The sequence below is a fragment of the Jatropha curcas genome, chromosome 5, assembly GCF_041381405.1.
Source record: "Jatropha curcas cultivar XTBG-Jc1 chromosome 5, XTBG_Jcur_1.0, whole genome shotgun sequence".
NCBI classification, from domain to species: Eukaryota; Viridiplantae; Streptophyta; class Magnoliopsida; order Malpighiales; family Euphorbiaceae; genus Jatropha; species Jatropha curcas.
Window position 1 is genome coordinate 1,191,505 of NC_143155.1, and position 25,941 is coordinate 1,217,445.

The 25,941-nt window shown below is 32.1% G+C and overlaps 2 protein-coding genes and 1 long non-coding RNA gene across 3 annotated transcripts; 1 reads left to right on the top strand and 2 right to left on the bottom strand.

Moving 5' to 3' along the window:
• Nucleotides 1-470: 470 nt before the first annotated feature.
• LOC149495984 (uncharacterized) lies at nucleotides 471-986 on the bottom strand. The gene is made up of 2 exons (XR_016320826.1): nucleotides 796-986; nucleotides 471-685 (listed from the first exon to the last, which is right to left on the bottom strand). It is a non-coding gene; the product is annotated as an uncharacterized LOC149495984 (long non-coding RNA).
• Nucleotides 987-17,832: 16,846 nt separating this feature from the next.
• Nucleotides 17,833-18,357, top strand: LOC105629921 (zinc finger protein GIS2). Its single transcript, XM_012211569.4, has one exon. The coding sequence runs from the start codon at nucleotides 17,833-17,835 to the stop codon at nucleotides 18,355-18,357; it is 525 nt and encodes a 174-aa protein (XP_012066959.1).
• A 2,987-nt stretch (nucleotides 18,358-21,344) lies between these two features.
• Nucleotides 21,345-23,981, bottom strand: PTAC16 (plastid transcriptionally active 16). The gene is made up of 5 exons (XM_037636772.2): nucleotides 23,393-23,981; nucleotides 22,559-23,020; nucleotides 22,369-22,437; nucleotides 22,222-22,280; nucleotides 21,345-22,038 (listed from the first exon to the last, which is right to left on the bottom strand). The coding sequence occupies exons 1-5, from the start codon at nucleotides 23,843-23,845 to the stop codon at nucleotides 21,516-21,518; spliced, it is 1,566 nt and encodes a 521-aa protein (XP_037492700.1). The 5' UTR covers nucleotides 23,846-23,981; the 3' UTR covers nucleotides 21,345-21,515.
• Nucleotides 23,982-25,941: the final 1,960 nt, after the last annotated feature.

Genomic DNA, 25,941 nt, shown 5'->3' on the forward strand with positions numbered 1-25,941 from the left:
GGTAAATGTATCCATATCTTGAGTAATCATCTGTGAAAGTCACAAAATACTCAAAACCACCCCTAGCTTGGACACTCATTGGACCACACAAATCAGAATGAATTAATTCAAGTACATCATTAGTTCTATTACCCTTTATAGGAAAAGGCCTCTTAGTCATTTTACCTTCTAAACAAGATTCACAGGTTGGTAGTGCCTCCACTTTCAATGAACTCAATGGTCCATCCTTGACCAACCTAGAAATCCTATCTAAATTAATATGACCAAGCCTTAAATGCCACAAATAGGTATGACTAAATTCAATAGGACGTTTTCTTTTCAATGGAACAATGACATCAAAGTTATTAACTTCAGAATTAGGAATTTGCAGTTCAGGTGAAACTTTGAGAATAAAAAGATCATCAATCATTGAGCCAGAACATATCATTTGTTTTCTAAATTTAATAACGACAGAATCATCATAAAATTCATTAAAACAAACCGAATATCCATTCTTGCTCAAACTAGAAACTGAAATTAAATTTCTTCTAATTGAAGGTACATATAAAACATCCTTCAAAAACAATGTTCTATTATTCTCAAAATTCAAAGAAACATTTCCTATAGCTAGAACTGCAACTTCTGTGCCATCTCCCAGAAAAATGCTTACATCTCCTTTATTTAGCTGACGAGTTACCTGAAACCCCTGCAATGAATTGCAGACATGATTAGTGGCTCCAGAATCTACACACCATTGGAGTGTAGTCAACACCGCTAAACAGGTTTCAACTATCAGCATATAAAACAGAGACATACCTTGCTTCTTCTTGGCTAACCATGTTGGACATTGTGACTTCCAGTGCCCAGGTTGCTTGCAGTGAAAACACTTACCCTTAGGCTTTTTCACAGCAACACTTGCACTAGTAGATGCACCACTTGTTTTAGGCTTAGCCTTGTGAACATTTTTCTTCTTCTTACCCTTGTTCTGGGCAGAAGAAGAACCTCGCTCAACATTAAGTACAACAGGTGCAGCTCCTTGCTTAATGATGGTCTCAGCAGCCACCAGCTCATTCAGCAACTTAGACAGAGTGAAATCCATCTTATTCATGTTATAGTTCAAACGAAACTGCTGAAAACTGGCTGGCAAAGTGTTCAAGATCATTTCTATCTGTGTAGCATTGTCAACCTCAGCACCAAGAACCTCCATGTCATTCAGAAGACTCATCATCTTCAAGACATGAGTTCTAACTGGAGTTCCCTCCTCCATTTTGGAAGTAAGAATCTCCCTCAGTGCATTTTGCCTTGCTGCACTAGTTTGATCTCCAAACATCTCCTTGAGATTTTCAAGCATGTCAAAAGCTGTGTCCATCTTCTGATGCTGATGTTGCAAAACATTTGACACAGAAGCCAAAATGTAACATCGCGCCATCTCATCAGCTTTAACCCATTTCTGGTAAGCTCTGGTTACCTCCTCAGAGGCACCCTCACTGGGTTTTTCAGGACAAACTTCAGTGAGCACAAACTTATACTCCTCAGCAGTAAGCAAAATGTCCAAATTCCTCTTCCAGTCAACATAGTTTGGACCCTCAAGTTTGTTTTGGGTTAAGATGTTTGCAAGGGGACTGAATGATGCCATTTCTATATCATGCATTAAACAAAAATAGCATATCAATAATAAACATTGAATAAATCAAAATTGCAAATATACAACATTGATATCACAATTCAAAAAAAATACATATTCACAACATTTATGAATAGCAACCTCGATGGGAGAATTCAACCAATCACATGTTTTGCATATTATAATTAGATAAGACCGGCACATACTACTCGATGGGAGATAACATGCCTCTTAAATTACATGACATCTTCCGATGGGGAAGAAATGCAAATAATTACAACTAGAAAGTAATAAAAAACCACTCACAAATTAATTCATATAATTAAAATAAATTAATTATAATCAAAATTGCAAAATAATATATTTTTAAGACAATTTTGCGAATAAAATTAACATTTTTGGTTGAAAATGTAAAAAAATTAGTGTTCTGGTCTATTTATGCAAAAAAATTAAAACATTCTGGGTTTATCTTGCAAAAACAGAAAAATTCTGGGCCATTTCGCAAATTTCAGAACTTATTTGGACTATTTTGCATAAAACAGAAACTATTGGGCCAAAATTGCAAAAACCGAAAATAGTCTAGGCAATTTTAATAAAACCAGAAACAATCAGGGTCACTTTATAATTTAAATAACTCCAGGGGGCCAAAACGGAATAACTGATACTTTCTGGGTCAAAATTTAAAAAAAATAAAAGTCCAGGGGTTAAAATATAATAAACAGAAAGATTCAGGGTCAAAAAAATATAAACTTAAAGATCAGGGGTCAAAAATATAAAATTTAAAAAAATTGAGGGACCAGACAAGAATTTTGGCAAGCAGCAGCTTCTTCTTCACGAAGAAGCCCTAGCCGCCGCTGCCCCTTTTCCCTTTAACCTCCTTTTTTTTTTTTCTTGCCCCTCTACTGATCTTCAAAACAAAAACCAAATTTTGTCTTTTCTTGCCCCTCTCCTGTTCATCGAAACAAAACCCAAAAATATATATATATATATATATATATATATATATATATATATATATATATATATATATTATTTTTTATTTTTATTTTTTTATATTAATGCCCATTAAAAACCACAGTTTTAAAAACAAAGGTTGTATCAGGTACTGCACTTTTATGCTGCTGTCCTTCAAAAACTCTTGAAGCTCTTGTAACCATGTACCAATCAAACAATCAAAACAGATTATAGATACACGATTGAAACATGACAAAATAGCCACCATCATACAGTTTCGTATGGCTCTGATACCAATTGATGGGAGCGGGTATAAAGCGGAAACAACCCTCATCGAAACCATATGAGGCAAACTAAAAACATTATCGAACAAATCAATAAACTGACCTCTTGAAGCGCAGAATCGCTCACCGGTCTTCTTTCCAGAGATCTTGGAGTCACCCACGATCTTCTGCAGTAATCCCTAACTATCTCTCTTTTGGAACTCTCTGAGTGGCAGAGAATAGAATAACGTGCGTATCTCCATTCTTAGGGTTTTCCAATCTTATATTAAAAAACCTCTCTTCGATAGGAAGATATTTTTTAATATAAAATAAATTAAATAAAAAATTATTTAATTAAAATAATTATCAATTATTTTAAAACTAAATAATTTATCTATTATTTAATACACCCTTAACTTTCCAAATAATTAGGGCACTACAGGACCGCAGGAATAAAATAAATCAGGCTACTAATTATAATAAGAACCTATGTAGACCAACATATTCTTATTATAATTAATCATGAATTATTCCACTAAAAACTCATGACTGAACTCCTTATTTATTTTACAATTCCACAACATAATAAAATAATGTTCCCCACGTTAAGATTACAGATGCTGTCATTTAAATAACTTACTGACAATTTATTTAAATCACAATATAACTTTAAGATTGTCGCTCAACTTATTTCATGTGTCGGATTCAATATCCACCTGCAGGGTTTACACTATGAAACCTTGTAAGCTTACTTAAAGTGCATCATCAATCTCTAAACCGAGACATGGATTCTATCATTAATTAATATTTCACAAACACAAAATATCTTTGCTCAATTCACCGAGAATATTATTCCAATAATGAAACTCACCCTTTAATGAATCAAAGCACAAGACAATCAATGTTTGCTTATATTAAAATAAATCAAGATTAAGAACAATAAACATTATTTCTAATGTCCTAGAGAATATGTTTAACAGTCAGTACTAAACATCCATTCTCTACTTGGTCCAATTAAATACATACAAAATGTACTAATCACAATTATTGTTCATATGCTAATAACATTTATTTAATGCAAATTTCCAATTAAATACAAAGAAATAATTGTCAATAGAAAATCATTCATAGCTATACTATTATATATGCATGGTTAATAGTATATCTCTATCAGGAAGTGTGATTGGAGGTATTATTATTGCCCTTGGATTTTATACAGTGATATGGGGAAAATCCCAGGAAGAAAAGATGGATGAAGAAGACAAAGGAAACCCAAACTTGGACTCGAGCTCTCATAAGATCCCTCTACTGCGAAACAAAAGTACTGATTTGCATTCAACAATAGCTTAAGCTAATTCCATTTTGTATTAAAAAGCCGTCGGTCACTGATATTAGGGGTCTCTGTCTCTTTGAATTTGATACTCAAAAATGTTAGTTGCGAATCTTTCAGGATGAATTAATACATTTTTGTATAATATTTATTATTTCACGTGCGAATTACCTATCTTAACAGATTCAGATATTTGGTAGAAAAAAAAAAAAGAACGGAAAGAGGAACATTACAAATGGCATTTTGTATAAGGAATAAAACTAATGAAGTTAATTTGACATTTTCGAAAGCATCATCCATGAAAGTTATATTTGGTCTTGGAGTACTTCATCAACGCGCTTGTATCACATTTTTTATTCATATGATATGTGTGACATCTAAGTAAACGAGGATCATACGATCAGTTTTATAGAAGAAAATGCATTTACAGTGAATCGTTAAAATTTATGTACTCATCAACTTTGCAAGAATACAAAATAAATAAGATTAAATTTTCCATTAAAGTGTATATATAAATATGCAATTTGACCCTTATTACATTGTGTCTATGTACTTGTATTTCTTAATCTTCACAAATTTCTTCCTCTCTCTTTCTTGTTACAAAAACAATCGCAAAAAATTGTAATCAACATGACAATTACCATCAAAATTACCCTTATTCCTTTATTCCTTGATTTTTTTTTTTTTTAAAAAGGAGACAATGAAGGAATAAAAATAAAAATCCAAATTCATTTTATTCATTGCAGTTTGGTTTAATATTAATTTGAAGCATTAATAAAAATCAAATTATTACAAATGAGAAAATCTTATATGAAATTAATTCGCCATGTGTCATACAGGGATTGTTTGTAATAATAATTATTTTAATAGCTGTTAGTGGTCACGGTACTTATTAACTTGCCCATTAATTTGCCTTTTAACCCTTTAGCGAAATGCATCAAAAAGAAGAAAACCATTAACCAATCCATCATGTCCATCCTATTGAAACTATAATATCACCTCCAAGATGCCTTCAGCAATTAGAGGTCAAGGACCAACCAAAGAACTTTGTTCAATAAATGAAACGCATCAGCTTTTTGCTCTCATGTTGGATAGTAAGTAGTTTTAGTGTATATATAAGGTCTATTCGGTAAAATTAGTTGTTTTAGTTGATTTTAGCTTTAGTTACTTGAATAGTTTTTCATAAAATGCTAAAAGTTAAACGTTACATAGTTTAACTTTTTTATAAAACGCTACCTTAATCTCTAACAGTTAGTTCAAACACTATGTTACCGAACATTATAAAAAATAACGTTTAATATTTTGCCATTCAAACGCTAGTCAAAACGCTAAAAGCTACTTAAAAAGTTATTGTCAAACACAACCATAACTAATTACTTCATCAATGAGCTATTTTAGGTTCTTTAATTTTAGGTCGTGATTGATATTGCAACGCCAGCGGTAGGTGAAGAATTAGAAATAATAGAGGGATTTTTCCGATTGTTTGAATTTTTTTAATTTTTTTTTTCTAATTTCAGTGTTCCTAATGTGATAATTAAATTGTTTAAAAAATTTTGATTTGTAAAAAGGCTTTTTTGGGCTTCTAGAGGTTCATAATTAACTAACTCTATCAATGCATTAGATTAATGGATTCAGATTCTTAACGCCCTGTTTTCTAATATCTGCTTTGGCGTTTGGGTATGTGAGGATTTTGGGCCTTATAGGGAGTCTATTTGTTCTCACTTGCATTTAACAGTGAGCATTCGGTTAGTCGGATTTTAAATTATCATAAAATTAAAATAACTTTTTTTTTTTACGAGCGAAGTTTATATATATATATATATATATATATATATATATATATATATATATATATATATATATATATATATATAAGGATAAGATATTATGAATATATTGTTATACATTTACCATTAAGCCATGTATTGGTGTACAAACCGAATGAAGTTGTTTAAAATTATACAACGAGAAGTATGTATTGATGTGAAGCTAAATGACAAAATCAAAGCAGAAAACAAATACCATCAATGAAAGATGCATATATGAAAAAAAAGGTCAATTGGACTATTTTTTAATAATTTCTTTTAAATAATTTTTGATATTTTTAAATAAAACCCTCTTAAAATTAAGATAAATTTTTTAGTCTATATATATATTAACTCGAGAAAATTTTTTGATACATCTCCACTAGTCACTATCTACATTGAATTTATGAATTATATCATGAAAATAGTTTGTTCCTCTCAAATGTTTTTCAAAAAATAATAATAATAACCAAGTACACTGGAGGATCATGCTATAAAAAGGGTGCTACAACAAATGTTATTGAATTTCTTGTAAAGAAAAATAAAAGAAGTGGAATACATTTTTATCTAAAACATTTTATCACCCAAATATATAATATTTATTTCAATTTTATTTCCAAAAATGAATCTATTATTTTCACAAATACGTTACATCAATTACTACCGTTAAATGGATTTTTCTTCTTTCACTTTAAAACTCTATTTTGTGAGTGTAAATAGGATTGGAGCGAAATATAAGAGAAGATGGCAAATTATCCATGACCCTTCTCTTTTTTCAAAAAAAAAAAACCCTCTGAAAATGTTAATATTTATATCTTGAATAAATTTATTTTTTTTTGTTTACATCTTTATTAGGATTGAGGTTGCTTATGACCCAACCAACAGGATTGAGTAAAATAATTTTAATAACCTTTTAACTATCTAATCATTCATTTTTCAATACTCTTCCTTTATTTAAGTTTCATACTAATATGTTCCTCTTTGGTCATCTTTTTTTATGTTGCTTATGATATAGTTTTAAATTCCTTTTAGGCATGCAAATATTGATGATGTTATTAGCAACTTTATACTTTCATTTTTGTTGAACAATAGTAGACAATGGCATTCCTTTTTTAGCTTTAGTTCATTAACCTGACTACTATTTTGTTTCCCATTTGAACAATTAGTTAAAAGTCATTACTTCTCCAATGCTTCAATCTCCTATTTAATATTCAACCTTGATTTTTCTTTTTCCAAAGTTATCAATGGGACAAACCGTCCGTGAGCTGCTTGAGATTTGGCTTGATAATGTAAAGACTTTAATACTACCTAGATCATTTTGTCCAGAAATTATTTAATAGAAAAACTGTTAACGAAAGTGTACCTTGATCCATAGCTATTGATTATCTCGTTGCGACAATTCGATTCTCATCGTAACAGTGTATCTATGTTTCTTCGCTTTAGCCTTTTTGTCCGTAAGCTTTCTCTTAATGGTCAGAGAATTATCAATAGCAACGGGAGTTTTTCTTTTCACGTTCTCTCAAAAAAACTATCACCGTTATGTGTTTGAGGTAGCTGTCACACTCTCTTAACCTACGCTGTTGATTTCCTTAATCTTTTATAAGGCAGAGGAAGGGTATTAAAACCCTAACTAGTTCTCATCCCATTAAGCCCAATAATCATCATCTTGGGCCACCTTAATTAGATTAGAACCAACCTTTTAATTACATGGCCCACATAGATTATTAAAATAATCTAACAATCTCCGACTTGGCCTATATGCTTTTCTTGAATCTATTATGTTAGCTTCAATTAGAATTGAAGTGATTGGATTACGACGGTCACAAGTCATTAATCGACATAATTCCTTCCATATATCACAGACCATCTCAATTCATAAATCCTTAATTGAGAAATGATGCAACAAATAATACATTGTTACAATCAACATTATTGTTATCTCACTTAAACCATTCTTGTATACATCTATAATGTGGATAGCAAATAAATAAGCAAAACACATCTTTAATTGAATTCCCAAGTGTGTCACAATAATATGAGCAAAATGACCATACGCATATATATATATATATACAAGTTTGAATATCATGCTAACAAGGATTTATCTATAACACTCATCCTTTCAAACATGGCTAGTGAAGATTTTGGGTGGTAATCCTTTAGTTAGCGGATCCGCTATCATCAAATCAGTACCGATATGCTCAATTGACACCTTGTGTTTTTGCGCTTCTTCTTTCACAGATAGGTATTTTAAATCCATTTGCTTTGCACCCTTAGAATATCTATCGTTCTTAGAGAAGAAACAGTTGCAGAATTATCATAGTAAATTCTCAACAGTCTAGTTATACTGTCGACAATGCCTAGACCTTAGACAAAGTTCCGCAACCACAATGCGTGAATAGTGGCCTCAAAGCATGCCACAAATTCAGCCTCCATTGTGGAAGAAGCAATGACAGACTGCTTTCCACTTTTCCATGAAACTACTCCTCTAGCTAGGAGAAACAAGTAGCCAAATGTAGATTTTCTTGAATCTACACAATCGGCATACTCTGAATCTAAGTATCCCACCACTTCGAGATGGGTGGACTTTCTGTAAGTGAGTATATGATCCTTAGTGCCTCGTAAATATCTAAGTACTTTCTTTGCAGCTTTCTAATGGTCCATCCCGAGATTACTTTGATATCGCCCTAACATTCCAATGGTGAAACTAATATTCGGTCGAGTACATGTATGAACATACATTAAGCTCCTAACTACTGATGCATAGGGAATAGACTCCATCTCTTTACGTTTCAAATCATTTTTAAGACATTGCATTTCGCTGAAGTTATCTCTTTTCTGAATTGGAACTATTCCTGCAGAGCACTTTTCCATACTAAATCTCTCTAAAACCTTGTCAATGTAAGTTCTTTGAAACAATCCTAACAATCATTGTGATCTATCACGAAATATTTCTATTCCTATCACATAGGATGCCTCACCCATATCTTTCATTTCAAAGTTCTTAGAGAGAAAACCTTTTACATCATGTAACAAGCCAACATCATTCGCAGCAAGAAGGATGTCGTCAACATATAGGACTAACATAATGAACTTACTCCCACTGACCTTCATATAAATACACCGATCAACAGTATTTTCTGTAAACTCATATGAAGTGATGGTACTATTGAACTTAAGATACCATTGACAAGAAGCTTGCTTCAGTCCATATATTAACTTCTTTAATTTACACACTAAACTTTCCTTTCCTGTGGTCACAAATCCTTTCGGTTGGTCCATGTATACTTCTTCCTCTAAGTCCCCAATAAGAAAAGTGGTCTTTACATCCATTTGGTGAAGCTCTAGATCATAATAAGCTACCAAAGCCAAAATAATTCTTAAAGAGTCCTTTTTGAAAACTGGAGAAAAGGTCTCTTTATAGTCAATGCCATCCTTTTGTGTGTAACATTTAGCAACAAGTCGGGCCTTATATCTTTCAATGTTGCCCTTAGAGTCCCGTTTGGTCTTGAAAACCCATTTACAACCAACTTGTTTTGAACTCCTAGGCAACTCAACCAAGTCCCAAACTTGATTATCACTCATTGATTTCATTTCTTCTTTCATGGCACTAAACCACCTTTCAGAATTATCACATTCCATGGCTTTCTGGAAAGAGACTGGATCCTTATCAATGCTCAATTCACATTCATGCTCAAGTGAGTACACCACATAATCACTAGAAATATCAGGCCTTCTTTGCCTTTCTGACCTCCGTAATGCAATTTCTTATGGAACCACTTGCTCATTTGTGACTTGTTCATTATTTACTGATTCATCATTTATATGGTCAGTTTATGGGTTTGGAATGTTATTTTATTGTTGAACCATGTTGTTAAACAGTGATACAACCAGAGGAATAAAAATCGAAGAAGAGACATTAGGAAAATCCACTTGAGTTTTAGTAATTCTTGCACATCCACTTTACGTGGTTCACCACTCCCATTAATTTGGCCATTTTCAATAAATCGAGCATTACCAGACTCTACAATTCTTGTACTATGGTTAGGACAATAAAATCTGTACCCTTTTGACTTTTCAGGATATCCTATGAAAAATCCACTACCTATTCTAGAATCAAGCTTCCTTTCATGTGGATTATATATCCTGACTTCTGCTGGGCAACCCCAAACACGAAGATGTCTTAAACTAGGTTTCCTTACCGTCCACAGTTCATAAGGGGTCTTAGGAACTGCTTTGCTAGGAACCCTATTAAGCAAATATGCAGCGGTCTTTGATGCATGCATCCATAATGATAAAGGTACAATATTATTATTTAACATACTCCTAACCATTTCCATAAGTGTACGATTCCGCCTTTCAGCTACACCATTCTGTTGAGGTGTACCCCGCATTGTGTATTGCGCACATATGCCCCGACTTTCAAGGAACTTTGCAAATAGATCTGGACATTGTCCATTTTCATTAAACTTACCATAATATTCACCACCTCTATCAGATCTCACAACTTTAACTCTTTTATTTAACTGCCTCTCTACCTCATTAATGAATATCTCAAGGATATCCACTGTTTTAGACTTTTAATGCAGCAAATATACATAACCATACCGTGAGAAATCATTAATAAAAGTGATAAAATACTTTTCAGTGCACCAAGAGGGAACATCAAAAGGACCACATATATCAGTGTGTATAAGAACTAGTAATTCACTGCTTCTTGTGGCTGGATTCTTTAATGTGTGTTTAGTTTGCTTACCTTTGATGCAATCTATACACACATCCTAGTCAGTAAAATCCAATTGAGGTAAGATTTCACCTTTTACTAACCTCAAAATTCTTTTTTTGGATATATGACCTAACCTTTGATGCCACAAGAAAGCAGAACATTCATTATGTGCAATACGTTTATTGCCTACATTGTGCTCAACATTAAACAAGGATTCAACAAATTTAACATCAAGATTAAAACAATACAAATTATCAATTAAAGTACCAGAACCATAATAGTACTTATGTTTGTACAATGAAAAAACACCATTACCAATCTTGAAATTAAAACCAATATTGTCCAACCTCCCTACAGAAACTAAATTTCTAGCACATTTAGGAATATAGAGACATTTTTCAAGATCCATATAACAACCAGTGTCCAGGATCAATCTATAAGTCCCAATTCCTTCTATTCGTGCCTTTATTCTATTTCCCATGTATAGGAACTTTTCACTTTCGTTTATGGGTTGGATCGAAATGAATCCCTGTATAACATGAGACACATGAGTAATTGCACCAGAATCTAGCCATCAAGTATTATTAGACACTTTAATAAGATTTGATTCAAAACATACTGAAACGTAAAATATACCTTTCTTTTCAAACCAGATCTTCCTTTTCGGACAATCCTTCTTGAAGTGACCATTCTTCTTACAGAAGTAGCACTTCAACTCCTTACGGATTCGGCCCTCATTCACCTTCATTGGGGCTTTGTGCATTTTCTTGTCTTTCTTCCCTGATTTGTTGCTGCTGCTACTAGCTCCATTATGAAAAGTGAGATTGACGGAGTGTTCCTTCATTTTCTTTAGTCTCCCTTCCTCTTGTATCAGTAAGGCCTTAATTTCTTAAATGTTCCATTTTTCCTTAAGGGTGTTTTAATTCACCTGGAACTGACCAAACTCAAGAGGGAGTGAGCTGATAATGAATTGAACTAAAAAGGACTCACTCACATCCATACCCATCGATTTCAATCTGGCTCCCAAATTTTGCATGCTAGTCACATGATCATGAATGGATTGTGACCAATCAAACTTCTTGGTCGTTAGCTCACTCATTAAGGATCCTACTATGGATTTGTCAGCTATATTCGATTGGGAGTATTCCTTAATCTTCAATATGTACTCTCTAGCGTCATCCATTTTGGGCATTGATGGCTTAACATTTTCAGTCATTGTCATCCTCATTAAGTTCAAGCTCAGCCTGTTAGACCACTCCCAAGCCTCATAATGAGACTTATCAGCTTCTGTACTGGTCTCTGTGATGGCTACTGGCTTTTCAAATACTAATGCCAGATCCAAGTCCAGAACTCCTAACTAATAATAGATTTGTTGAGACCAATCAACATAGTTCAATCCATTGAACTTAATCAACCTAGTGCCCATAGCGAACATGTTAGAAGAAACTGCAGCATAATATATATACTCATACGTTAACACTCTGAGAAAAAAATAAAATGGATTCAAACAAATAACAAACTTAATTATGCATTTAAATTCACCTTTGGGTAATACTTAAATACATAGCTTTAATCAATAATGATGCCAAAAATAGAATACTCTAATAGACCTTCATTGATGCGCAGGAACTTGCAAATTGATATGTCATTTAAAAGTAGAGGCACGCCCGTGCTTCTCTCTAGAACTCAGGCCACGCCCGTGCTACATTACAGCATGGCCTGTGCTACTCTCTGGAGTTCAAGACACACCTGTACTAATTACAGCACAAACTGTGCTGTTCACTGAGGTTTGTAGCACGCCTATGCTCATTACAGCACGCCCCATGCTACTCTCTAGAGTCCGTAGCACGCCCGTGCTCATTACAGCACGCCCGTGCTCCTTTCTGGAGTCCAGTTTTAGCAATAATACAGCAAGAAAATATCTATCTTACCTTTGGGTATACATACATATTTATCAAATACAATGATAGGTCTCTTTAACGCCATTGATTATAAGTAATCGTCTACCTTTGGGTAACCTCATCACATTATAATCAGTGATCTCAATTGTTCAATTTTATCTTTTATGTCATTTAACGGCATCACATGATATGAACAATTGAAAAAACTGCATAATCAAATATCTAAATAAATCCAAACAAGGTTATTTTGGTGACTAACAAGTTTTCCATTCATTAAACATTGAATTATGCAGAACCTTATGAGATTGAATTAAGATCTCAAAAACTTTAATGACATTATACAATAATATGTCTTGATTTTCTTTTATAAATCACAGCAGAATAATTTAGAAAGCACAAAGAAAACAAACAATTTTCCAATTTCTATAACTTTGGCTTCGTGTATACCAGATTAAAATAATTTCATAATACGAAATTAATTTTCATTAATCAAGCCAAATACAAAATCTATCAAATAAATCTAGGACAAACTAGTCTCTGATACCACATGCAAAGACTTTAATGCTACCTAGATCGTTTTGTCTAGAAATTATTTAATAGAAAAATTGTTAACGGAAGCATACCTTGATCCATAGCTATTGATTACCTTGTTGAGGCAATTTGATTCTCACTGTAACAGTTAATCTATGTTTCTTCACTCTGGCCTATTTGTCCATAAGCTCTCTCTTAATGGTCAGAGAATTATCAACAGTAGCGGGAGTTTTTTCTTTTCGCATTCTCTCAAACAAACTATCACCATTATGTGTTTGAGGTAGCCGTCACACTCTTTTAACCTACGCTATTGATTTCCTTGATCTTTTATAAGGCAGAGGAAGGGTATTAAAACCCTAACTGGTCCTCATCTCATTAAGCCCAATAATCATCATCTTGGGCCACCTTAATTAGAACCAACCATTTAATTACATAGGCCACATAGATTATTAAAATAATCTAACAGATAAAAGCTTGTTCAATAAGCTTATTGAGTCAAGCTATCAAGTTTGAGCTCAGCTCATTAACTCGTGAGCTAACTTTAACGAGACAAGTCGAGTTCACAAGCTAGCTCAGTGAGCAAAAAATAATTAAAACTACATTAAGACTTGACGTTTTGGTTTGATGAATTTCGAGCTGAGCTCAAGTTCATCAAAATTCTACAACCTTAATTATTAGTAAGGAAAGGAAATAAGGATAGGAAAATAATAAAAAAAAAAAATGAGAGCTCCTGAAAAATTATAAAAAATACTTTTCTTGTATTTGAATTTAAGAAGAAGATAAAATTATTGTTATAGTTTTTTTTCCCTTCCAATTTCAAAATTATTTTCTCTCTTTTTCTTTTCTTTTTACGCTACAATCGGGTCGGTATTAAGGTGAAGTTCTTTCAACAGTAACGGTTCTAAGTTTCAAATTCCTACATCGACTGTAGGCACAATTTTACTTTAGTTAATGTAGTTTAGAATTCCTGACCTTACAAGTAAATTTGTCTAGAGATGTTGTCCACTTCTATTGAACCAACCGTTGTTGGTTTGAACATTGTGTAATAGAATCATAATTTTAGTCTAAAGAGATAATTTTAGACCATAAGATTAAAGTATTAATGGAATCATAACTTTTGAACTCATAATTAATGTTTGAAAACCAAAATTTTCTTATGTTAATCTGATATAATTTAGGGACCAATTTATAATATTTATGTTTTTACATTTATACCCAATTAATTTGATTTAGTTGCTAAAGATGGAAATTGGTTTCTACAACAAATATATACGCTAAAGATGGATAGTAGTCATTACCATATTTTGATTTCTTAATGGCTTGCCTTTTTATCAAGTCATGCAACAAATTCTAATGTCATTACCATATTGGATGACTTGTTGGATGACTTGTTAAAAAGGCAAAGCATTAAGAAATCACAATATGGTAATGACTAATTTCCATCTTTAACATATATATTTGTTGTACAAACAAATTTCCATCTTTAGCAACTAAAACAATCAATTGAGTGTAAACGTAAAAATAGAAATATTATAAATTGGTCTCCAAATTATAGTCAGATTAACGTAAGAAAATCTATGTTTTCAAACATTAACTATGAAATTCATAGATTATGATTCTATTAACACTTTGGTCTTATCGTCTAAACCGACGAATCAGCTAACACATCTTAAAATAGAAGTTCCCAAAGCTTCCACGTGGCACGCTGACTCAGCAAAAGATTGTACCATGTAGGCGGCCTGATTTATATGGCAAAAAATCTCCATTGATGGAAATATTAGTTATAAATGAGAAGCTATTGGTGACTCTATCAATGCAATATCCTCCATCTATGGAAATATTAGCTTAAAATATCTATTAAAAATGAGGGGATAACTTAGACTAAGTTTGTGACTCCACTTATGGACCAAACCAATGAAATTAATAATTTTTATTGAAACGAGAATATTTCTGACCATACACTTGGAAAATCCTTAATTTCATTGGTTTAATTCATAAATGGGATCATGGACCCGTCTAAGCAAGTAATTTCCTAAAAATGAAGAGAATTTGTTAAATGATCTGTAAAATATTTTTTTTCATTGAATACAATATTCAACAGTAATTAAAAAAATAAAAATTTATGTTTAACAAGTGCAATTTTATAAAGTAAAGTATTAAATAAATATAAATTTATAAACTAACGGGTCGATTTAAAAATTTTTAGGATGTCAATAGGCTTTTTTGATAGATTTCTAGTGCTAATTTACATATTGGACCAATTAAATATATAAACTCTTTAAATGAACAATAAATAAATATAAAAATTTGGAAATGTAATTAAAACTATTTTTTTTATCAAAAATGGCAATTCATTAATAAAAAATATAGGGCAAGTATATAATGGTATTCCCATAACAACAAAAAAATATAAATATATATGGAAATTGAAATCTTCTATTTAGAGGAATTTTCATAGAAGATGTTAACATTCTGGGTAAAAACTAGTCATTTTTCAAATAGAACAATAAAAGAATTAAACTTTTTACAATATTGTCTCACACTTTATTTTGGATAAAAACTTGTCATTTTTAAATTGAATAACAAAAAAAGTTAAACTTTTTACAATATTGTCCCAAACTTTATTTTTATGAAAACTCATAAAATATTAAACATTAATGGAGGAACATGCCGTGCTACCAGACTTCAGTAGTATAAAATCATTACCTGAACTTGAATATTTATATCCTCCAATCAAAAGTAATCAACAATCCACTTTGTATTTCAATCTGCTAAAAGAGAAAAAATTACAGACAAACATGAAAACTTCTCAACAATGAGAAACAACTCCATAAAAGAAGAGGAAACATAAAAAATCCCCCTATGAGGATATAAAAGAACACTCAATCCCAATAAAAGGACAACAAAAACAATCAAAGTCTTTTAAGGATAGATCTAAGAGATTAAATTAAAAATTTGTTCTAAACGGATATAGATCTTCAAATCATTGAAAAGAAAATTAAATTAAAGAAGCAGAAAAAATAAAAAGAAACCATCGCCGATAAAAAAATGATCGACGGTGGATTAAGAACAAAATCTTAAAAACTCTAAAAGAGGAAAATTAAGTAAAATCAGAACAAAAGCAGAAAGGAATCACCGCCGATAAAAAAAATAATCGACGGTGACTCATGAAGCAAAATCTAGAAGAAACTCTAAGAGAGGAGAGAGGGTGAGACGGCTAGGGTTTATGATTCATGTAGTTATAGTTATATAATTGTCGTGAATAATAAGAGAGTGACTGTGAGAGACGGCTAGGTTTTATAGTTCGCATAATTAATAAAAAAATCATAAATAAGAGTGCGAATGATATTTCTTTTAATAAAAAAATGATAATGAATAACATGAGTGTCAAAATATTAATTAGATGTATCAATAATCATTATCCAATTAAAAAGATGGTCATAGAAAAAATAAATGGCCAAATTCATAATAAATTCACCACTATATTGCCCACAAAAATCTTATTCAGCACTCTTAACTTTTTTATTTATTTATTAAAATACTTTAATTTATAAAATCATACTTATTAATTTCAATTTATGAAATTATTCTATTGAATATTCCAAACTAATAAAATTAGATTAATTAAACACTTATTAAATAGTGAAAAAATGTAAAAATTGTTATACTAATCACACATCAAATCAATATTATATATAAAAGCTAAATTAAAATGCTAAAAAGCAAAAACTATGGTTGCTAACACGGAAAATTATGTAATATTATCAAAATTCATAACTTTGGTTCTCTGCAAGTTTGGAAATGCCACAAAATTTTTTTAAAAAATACAACTATAAATTTATGTATTTGCATGAATTATCATAATTGCGCTAAAAGTGTAATTAATTCATTGTTAGAGTTCAACTTCTAGCAAATACAAAACCTTCATGCATAAAAAATTGTACCTTTCAGAAAATCCCTAAAAATTTCAAAAACGTTAATGCCAGAATAAAATTAATAATTTTGATCTTGAAAATTATTATTCATGCATGTCTATGTAAACTCTTTTCATTCAAAATGAAATCCCGTTATATGTAAAACTTTACTATAAATTCATGTACTTTTTATAAAAAAATTTGTGACTCACTTAATTTATTTAAGTGATCCTCAAATATTATTTCAAAAAAATTGTATTAACAATATGTCGAATTTATTTTACATATAAAAATCAAAAAATTCAAAAAACAGTTGTTGTTAACTGGAGAGGTGCGATTATCAAAATTAATAACTCTACGGTTACAATAATTTCCCTGAAAAAATTGGGAGTCACAATGTTTTTCCTACTGGCTGAAATTATGTATTTCGCCAATGAATTTTTAAGCAAATATTTTCATACTGGTCCACGCATCTTTGTCCTTTTGCAGTAATATCCAAAGGTAAATAATTTTGTGGGAACAACTCACCTAAACCGGATTCATAATCTCATTTATGGACCAAACTCTATGAAATTAAGAATTTTATTGACACGGGCTATTTTGACTATATACTTGTAATGAAAAATAAGATCAGAATAATTTTAAAAAATCTTTAATTTCATTTGTTTGGTTTGTAAACGAGAACATAGACCTAGTTTAGGTAAGTATTTTTTCCTAATTTTGTTGCTTTATAATCCCCCTCAACAAGCATAGATGGATCACTCCAACCCCAGTTCACCTTCACCCCTCTCCCTCTCTCGCTCCAATGGATGCGACTGAAAAACCTAACAAAGGCAACCCTTCCTCTCTCCCTCTCTCTCCAATGGACGCGACTGAAAAACCTAACCAAGAAAATCCAGGAGGAGAAAGCCAAGTTAGGTCCTATGAGTGTACTTTTTGCAATAGAGGCTTTGCTAATTCACAAGCCTTAGGTGGTCACATGAATATTCATCGAAAAGACAAAGCTCAACTCAAACAGCATTCAATTGACTATTACCGTCAACTTTGCATTGAAATCCCAAAGAATACTGTTTCACCTTCGTTTCCGCCATATCCATCAATGGCAGACTTTAATAAGTCTAGTCAAAATCTCTATAGCTCCATCAACTGGGCTTGGTTTCATAATCCACAACAACCTCAACTATTGCAAGGACAAAAATCTGGCTCCGGCGGCGAAATGGGTTCACCGTCAAGTCCAGTTCCAAAGGTAGACCTTGAACTGAGACTTGGTCCTGAGCCTCAAGGCTCATCATCACCGCCACCTGCAACTGATAAAAAAAGGTTCTTTTGAACCTTTTTCTTTCAAGTTTGCATATGCTTTCTGAATAATGAGGAGGTGCAATCCCCTTGGGGGTTGGGGCTAAAAGGTTTTTAGCTCTCGGCAAAATGTGCTTCCCATAATCGAACTTGTGTCTCACTTTTAAGTGGTTAAGGTGGTTTACCACCCACAAGTTTATTTTACATATTTAATAAACTATATATTGTTCTAAATTCTCTGTGAATCATGAATAATATATTTTATATATTCTTGGTAATTTCAAATTATGAAATTTGATTATTAGTACTTGTTTGATTATATATGTTTTTTAAGGGTATATTGGATTTTCTTTTTAGTGATTTTTTGTAGGTTTTTGGCCGGATTACATGCTTTTCATCGAAGAAGTCATCGCATAATGAGCTAAGACCAGCTCTGAACCCGAAGTAATCACTCAAGGGCAAATTAATTACCATATAACCACAAATTAATGTCTTTTGAAAGCATAGAAATGAATAATTAAGAAGTGCATAATAATTTATAATAACAAAGCCCTGATTATAATTTGTATTTTGAAATTAGGATTCATATATATCAGTTTTCATAATTTTTTGCACCCATCTCCTGGGATTCGAACTTAATGATAAGAATTCATTATATTGATTCAATCTTCACTTTAATTATTATGGAATTGTTCACATTAGTCAAAAGCAATGAAATAACATTGAATTTAATTGTCAAGTGTCGTTTCATTAGTCTTCTCGTTTATGTAAAAGTGAGAGGTCTCGAGTTTTCACCAATTTAGTGAATAAAAGTAGGACTACCCCCTGTTGTGTAGCCTGCAATGTTATTTCGGCTCATTGGGTCTTCCAATGAATAAAAAACATTGAATTTAACTATTTAGGGATGTACCATAATGAATTTGGGTGAAGTACTATTAGTATAAAAGAACATGGAAATGTTCAAAATTTTTATTTTTTCACAAATTTCATTTGAAGAAAAAAAACTAAAATGTGGAGGATTGAGATTTGCATATATTGTTAATTGTAATAATAAGAAGTAGGTCATATAAACTTCTACACAATTGTGTGGGCTTCAAACACAACTGCCAGATCACGGCAATGGTGGTTTCGTTTTAATCAAATGGATAATACACTTTCCTTACTCCCTCTGGTTTCTTTTTTCCTCATTTCCAGATCCGAAAACTCTTTTACTGATCATTTAGCCAATGGAGAGGTTGATAAGGCGGTCCCTTTTATGGTATGGCTTTGAACGGGCTTCTCTTGCTTCTCAAAGCTTTACCTTCTTTTGCTGCAGCAACTAGTTTGGTTATGAAAGAGTTCCTTGTAGTCTTCTCGCTTCGAAGTGTAAATTCTCGTACTCAAAAGATTCATTCTAAGAAGCTTAGAATAAAGCTGCAAAATATTTACAGATTTTGGAGTTTTTATTTTTACTATTGCATTGTGAGGTTGTTCCAGTTTTTTTCACTAAGCATTCTTATGCTAGGTTGAAGATCTTTGTATAAATCTAATATCTTCGGTTTAGTTGCCTTTGAATGTTAAATTTTTTCCCGGATTCGATAAAAATTAATAAAATATTTATTTGCGGATAAAAAAAAAATTCCACACAAACATTTATAAGCTAGCTATAGCAACCTGAAACTTGTTTCCATATTAGATTACTATGATTAGCAAACCTTTTTTATAGAAGGAAAATCTCCTATTCCTAGTAGTGAAGGCAAGTAATGCACATATGAATAGAATGAGGTGTAAGCAAGCAGCTAGATGTAGAGTTTCCTTTTTTAATTATTGATTAAACCATTCCATATATAATCTTCTTGCAGCTTGATTGAAGAGACAGTTAGCTTAATTGCAAACATATTTAGACGAGAATATTAAAGTATGACGGTATTACATGATTGATGTTGTAATAATCGTCGATAGTTTTAGGTGATGTTTGGTTGAGGGTAAGTAGACTAATGAAGTGCAACTTCCTGGAAAATGCAACTTCTCAAGAAATGCATAAAGTGCTTGTGTTTGGTTTGCATTATCAATTCTACTTTCTAGGAATGTTCAACTTCCTTTATACAAGGAAAATAAATCCCTTAGTTAAGTGTAATGAATTTATTAATTTATCATATTATATAAATTCACTCAAATTTATATTATGGATATCGTTGTAATTTATAATTTGAGAGCAATTCACCATCCAGGAAGTTGATTTGCATATCAAACACATACAAATAATACTTCCCGGTAATTATACTTCTTTGGATGCATTTTTTGAATTTGATTCATGTAAGTCTATCTAATTAATTAGAGTTATTGAAATTTAGAAAATTGAACCTCTAATTCTCTATGCTATTAGAAAAGCACTTGAATTACTTACCAGGTTTGAACCATTACTCTAGCTAGAAAGTGCATAATCATGGGGGTATAGAGAGTTAGAATTGTTTGGTCAATAAAATTTAACTTTTTTTAAGTTAATTTCTTTTTTCAAGAAAAATGTAAGATTAACCTTCAAGTATTCATTTAGAAAATAATTAAAAAAAATTAAATATGTCATGTGTTCATTGTTTATTGTTTGCAATGATTGAAAAGTAAAATGAATTTTCTTTTTTCATTTTACTCTTATTCATAAAGAGACATGTTAATTTAAATAACGATATTTTGTGTTTTTAAAAATAAAAAATTCATTAAATAAATTGAGTTCTTGTAAAAACATATTATTTTTACAATGATTTCAAAAAGATTATTTTCTAAAAACTTAAAAGACTTAGTTCCATAAATTAATTATACGTTTTCAAACATGAAATTTGACACAATAAATTAAAATTGTATCAATTCTGAGTTGCAAAATGGTAAAATAATATTGTTCAAAACGATGAAAAACTGATATCAAAAAAGAATTTTAATTCTGCAATAATAATATTAATTGTGCTTGTTTGAAATTGATGTTTACCTAGGAATCATTATTTCTTGTCTTCTTCAGTATTCTGGGAATAACTTGTAACCAGAGCTTAGTTATACTTCAGTAATTGGAGCACTTTTGAATAACTGGAAAACCTTGAAACAATACACATTTGGATCCAGACTTACAATTATTAACATCATTACAAACTTCAAATGACATCTCTGCATCAGAGTAGCTCAAAATACAAGATTATGTAAGTTACAAAACAAAAAATATTTGTCTCAATCATCATCAACATATATAGTTTCTTGCTGAAACAGGCCTCCAAACAGCTTCTTCACTTCTGTCTTTGATTCCGTCTCTTTTGCCTTCGCCTTTATCTTCGGTTCCTCTTTCAGTTTCAATGCTGGAAATTTTGGTATAGGTTTCTTAACAACAGCTTTCTGTCCTGGCAAAGCGCGAGCCTTGGCTTGTCCCCTTACAGTGGCAATCTGCACTTTGGTTTTTTCATTAGTTGTTTGAACTGCAGTGGCAAACTGGGAGCTAAGTTTTTCCCAGGATAAGCCTGCACTGATATCTTTTGCTCTATCTAACAGGTTTTCCATTGAAGTGCCTGCAGCTTCTGCCTTTTCTTGAGCTTCTTCAGCTTCTTGCTCTGAAAGCTTTTTCACTTCTTCTTCGAGTTTCTTTGCTGCATCAGCTGCTACACGAGCTTTCTCAGCAGCTACCCTTGCTTCTTCCTCGGCCTTTGCCTTAGCAACAGTTTCTGCATAAACTTTTCTCCTTCCGTCTTCAGGAATTGCACTAAATGAAATCATCATCGCAAAATTACAAAAATTTTTATTTGGAACAGAGTTGCAATTTATTTACAAAATCACAAAACTTGAATGACCTCTAATCAACACTTCCAACATAGTGTTTTTGCAACATCAGTTCAAATATCGATCTCAGACAGACGTTAATAAGATTATCCTAATCATTATTTACCTGAATAGCTCATCCACAGACTTTAAGGGTGCTGATGGATCAGTCGAAACTTCGACCACCTAATTTAGAATATAAAAAAAATACTATCAAGACAAGGTTGAAACATGTTACCTCTGGAAAGCAAGCATAATTATTCATTAAGTGTACCTTATTTTCTGCAACTGCTGTATTTGAGAAAACATCTGCCACTACTGATGCTATCTGAGACATTGCCACCTAAAAATGATAATTCAAAGCATAAAGAAGGATAAGGGAAACAAAGAAAAGATTATGCAGACAAGAAAAATAGAGAGTTTTAAATTAATGAAAACAGAAATAATTGCATACATTACATTACTTTGTAGTCGTCTGAACCCGCACTTGTCGTGCTTCCTTCAGCTGAAACAACAACATTATAGGAACGTTCTGGCGAAAAATCTTCTGTCAAACTTGTTTTGATGAAAGTATAGCTAACATCCGTTTCGATTACTTTCTGCAGGAACTCGGGTATGCTCAATGGCTGAGATTGCGAAAACAAGTTATTAAAGAATGATGTGATGCCATCTAGCACATTGTAAGTGGAAGAATTTGCAGTGTTCCCATTATAAATGATTGCAACATGACCAACTCCTGATAGCTGAGCACCCTGAATTACTTGCAAGGCATCAGATGCCGAGACTTCGGAATTAGGACCATTCTCTGCAGGACCAATTGTGACCACAACTTTACTTGCATTACCAATTGCTTTAGCAATTGATTGTGCATCTTCAAAACTTGATTCAACAGCATTTAGGCGTTTCGATTCTTCTTTTGATATGACCTGTAATATGCATATGTAACAGAGGGAATTATAAACATAAAATACAAGATATTAGCTCTCTTCACGCTCTGCAGAACATAATTAGCATATGAATCATCTTGAAACTTAAACATAATCCATTCAAGAATAAATTGGGCACTTAATTAGAAGTTCCTTTGAAAATGACTTCGACTGAAACTAAATTATTTGAGGAACAATAGCTATGGAACTGATGAATGCCAAGTCCTTATAATTACGAGGAACAATAGCTATGGAACTGATAAATGCCAAGTCCTTATAATTACGTTACCCAGCAAAAGTGCCTTCAACCATTGATATATCAAAACCAGATCAAACGACAATGTGATTGTACTAATTATTAAATTAACTAACCTTATACTCCGCAGCAAAACGAGCCAACTCCTGAGCAGCATCAAGCTCAGGAACTCCAGCTCTAACACTGAAACCTTGGCGCAACAACACTTGTGCAATCCGAATACCTGCCAGACCAGTAGCACCAGCTACAAAGACAGTTCCAGGATCCTTCCTTCTAGGAAAGGATAATCCAGACCCTGGTTTACTCACTACAGGAATCAAAGATCTCACATCAGGAGTCTTACCAAAGTTGAAACTAAAAGGGTTCGGATTCGAATTGACTGAGCCATCGGTTTTGTTTCCTTCTTCTGATGATGATGAACTGTCTTGTTTCGGCTTGCCAAGCTGAAATGGAGAGAAGGGTCCTGCTCTTTTGGCCAAGACCCTATTAAGTCTTGGGATCTTGACAGAGTGTTTTGAATGTGGTGGTGTTGTCAGGAGAAATGAATTAGAAGTTAGAATGGGAGCCATGAAATGGAGAACAGAAGCTTCTGTTGTTTTGATTATTATTATTAGTAGTAGTAGTAGTAGTAGTAGTAGTATTTTACGCTATATCACACACTATATCCATGATCTATTGCAATTTCTGTCTCTGGCAATTGCAGCAATTTTCGGTATGGATAATATCTAGATGTGGAGGTAAGAGACGGCTAGCAAATGGGGTATAGCCACGTAGTCATATGTTATCTTTTTTGAGAGGGTTGAGCACCAGACGTTTTGCTAGCAGAATTTAGTGTTTTGAACCACATAGAAAACGACAACGGCGAGATAAAGATTGATGAATGTGACAGTAAAACTTTGGATCATCATCTTAAAGCTTGTTTAAGCTTCCATCAATCATGACACTAGTTGATTTCTCTTTAACCACATTGATAGGATTAAACACAAAATATGATATTTCCTTTTAACCACATTGACAGGATTAAACAGAAAATGATAGCTTAAGGCACTATTCAACAATATAACTTCTATTTTCTATAATAGCTTTTAGAGATCGAAAAAAACGTTAAACACTCATAACATTTAGCGGTTAACTTTGAATTAAAATTTTTGACAATCGTATTTACTATTTTTTTTTCTCTGAATTCAACTAGTTAAATAATTTTCTTTTTTGTCACTTTAAATTAAATAATTAATTGAATAACTATTCACTATACAAACAGCTACAACAACCATTACTGCAACAACTAAACAATTACTAAAACAACTAATTACTAAAACAGCTAATATTGCCCAAAAGACCTTACATCCTCTTATGTTATTAGAGACAAAGTTTGCCCTTGAAACGGGTGGTCAACACTGAACGACATACAAGTCCTTTCACACATATTTAAGACTTAGTAAACGCAATTCGACAAGAGCAAATGTTTTAAAAAATGAAAAATAGTTAATGTTAATCCCGAAAAGAGCCTAGATAGGAAGACATCAGTGTTCTCCGACCTGAACCTTTGGAGAACAATTTGGCAGCCATAGATTCAATCATCAAACCAGAAATCAATATAAACAACCATCAGTTTACGAATAGGCAAAAGAAGATACTTTGATATTACTTTCATACAACCATATCTTAATACAACCCAAGAAAAATCCATCAAAGATTCCAAACTTTTGAGGTAGCACATAGGTTGATCAGACTCAAGTTAGAAGATAATAAATCAGGTTGGCCAATTGCCATAGTCATCCATAAACAATTGTCAAGGTAGCAATGAAAATTTACAGCATCCATAACAACGTACATAAAAAAGATGCTGAAGTAGAAAGAAAATGAAAATGGAAATGTAACACTTCAAATAACAGGCATTTTATCATTCAAATTGGCATACATTCACTTCAGTACTCATATTATTGCATCTAATCCCTGCATTTCAACCACCATGTGATACAAGAGCCTCATAAAAAATGTAGCAAAATGCCAGGGTAAAAGTTGCCACTTGCCAGAATCAATACACCAGCAAGGAACAGGAGGTGAATACTAGAGTGTAACTGATAGAAAATCACTTATTTTGTCAAATAAATCTAAAATTAATTGATCATCAAATTTCAAATGAAGATTAACTTCTAAACAAGTTCAATTCATTTTTATGTTCTAATATATTTTAAGCCATGCCTAAAAGATAACAAAAGGATCAGAAATAAATAACAAAATCATTCCTCATGCTGTTGAGCAATGCCCAACACAATGTTTACTGAGGAACAGAAATTTGAAACACCAGCGCCCTATTGTGATAAGCAATATCAAATAAATCAAAATTAAAAAACCCGTGAATAGAAACCTTCTTCATTATTGAGCTTAAGTATAGTTTTAACACCACTCAACATACCAAGACAAAAGTACTTCCAAAAGTCAATGCAACGCAAAGAAATAACCTACAATAAGACATAAATGCCTTTCATTTCCACTGCACCTCTAATAAAACCAGCAATACTCTACCATTACTATACCAATATTTGTTGTTGGAAAAATATGTCATTAAGCACGTTATTGCATCAATAACATAAAATATCACGACACTCAAAGTCAAAGGTTGACAAAGACAGACAAAAACAAGTCGATGCCACCAAAAATC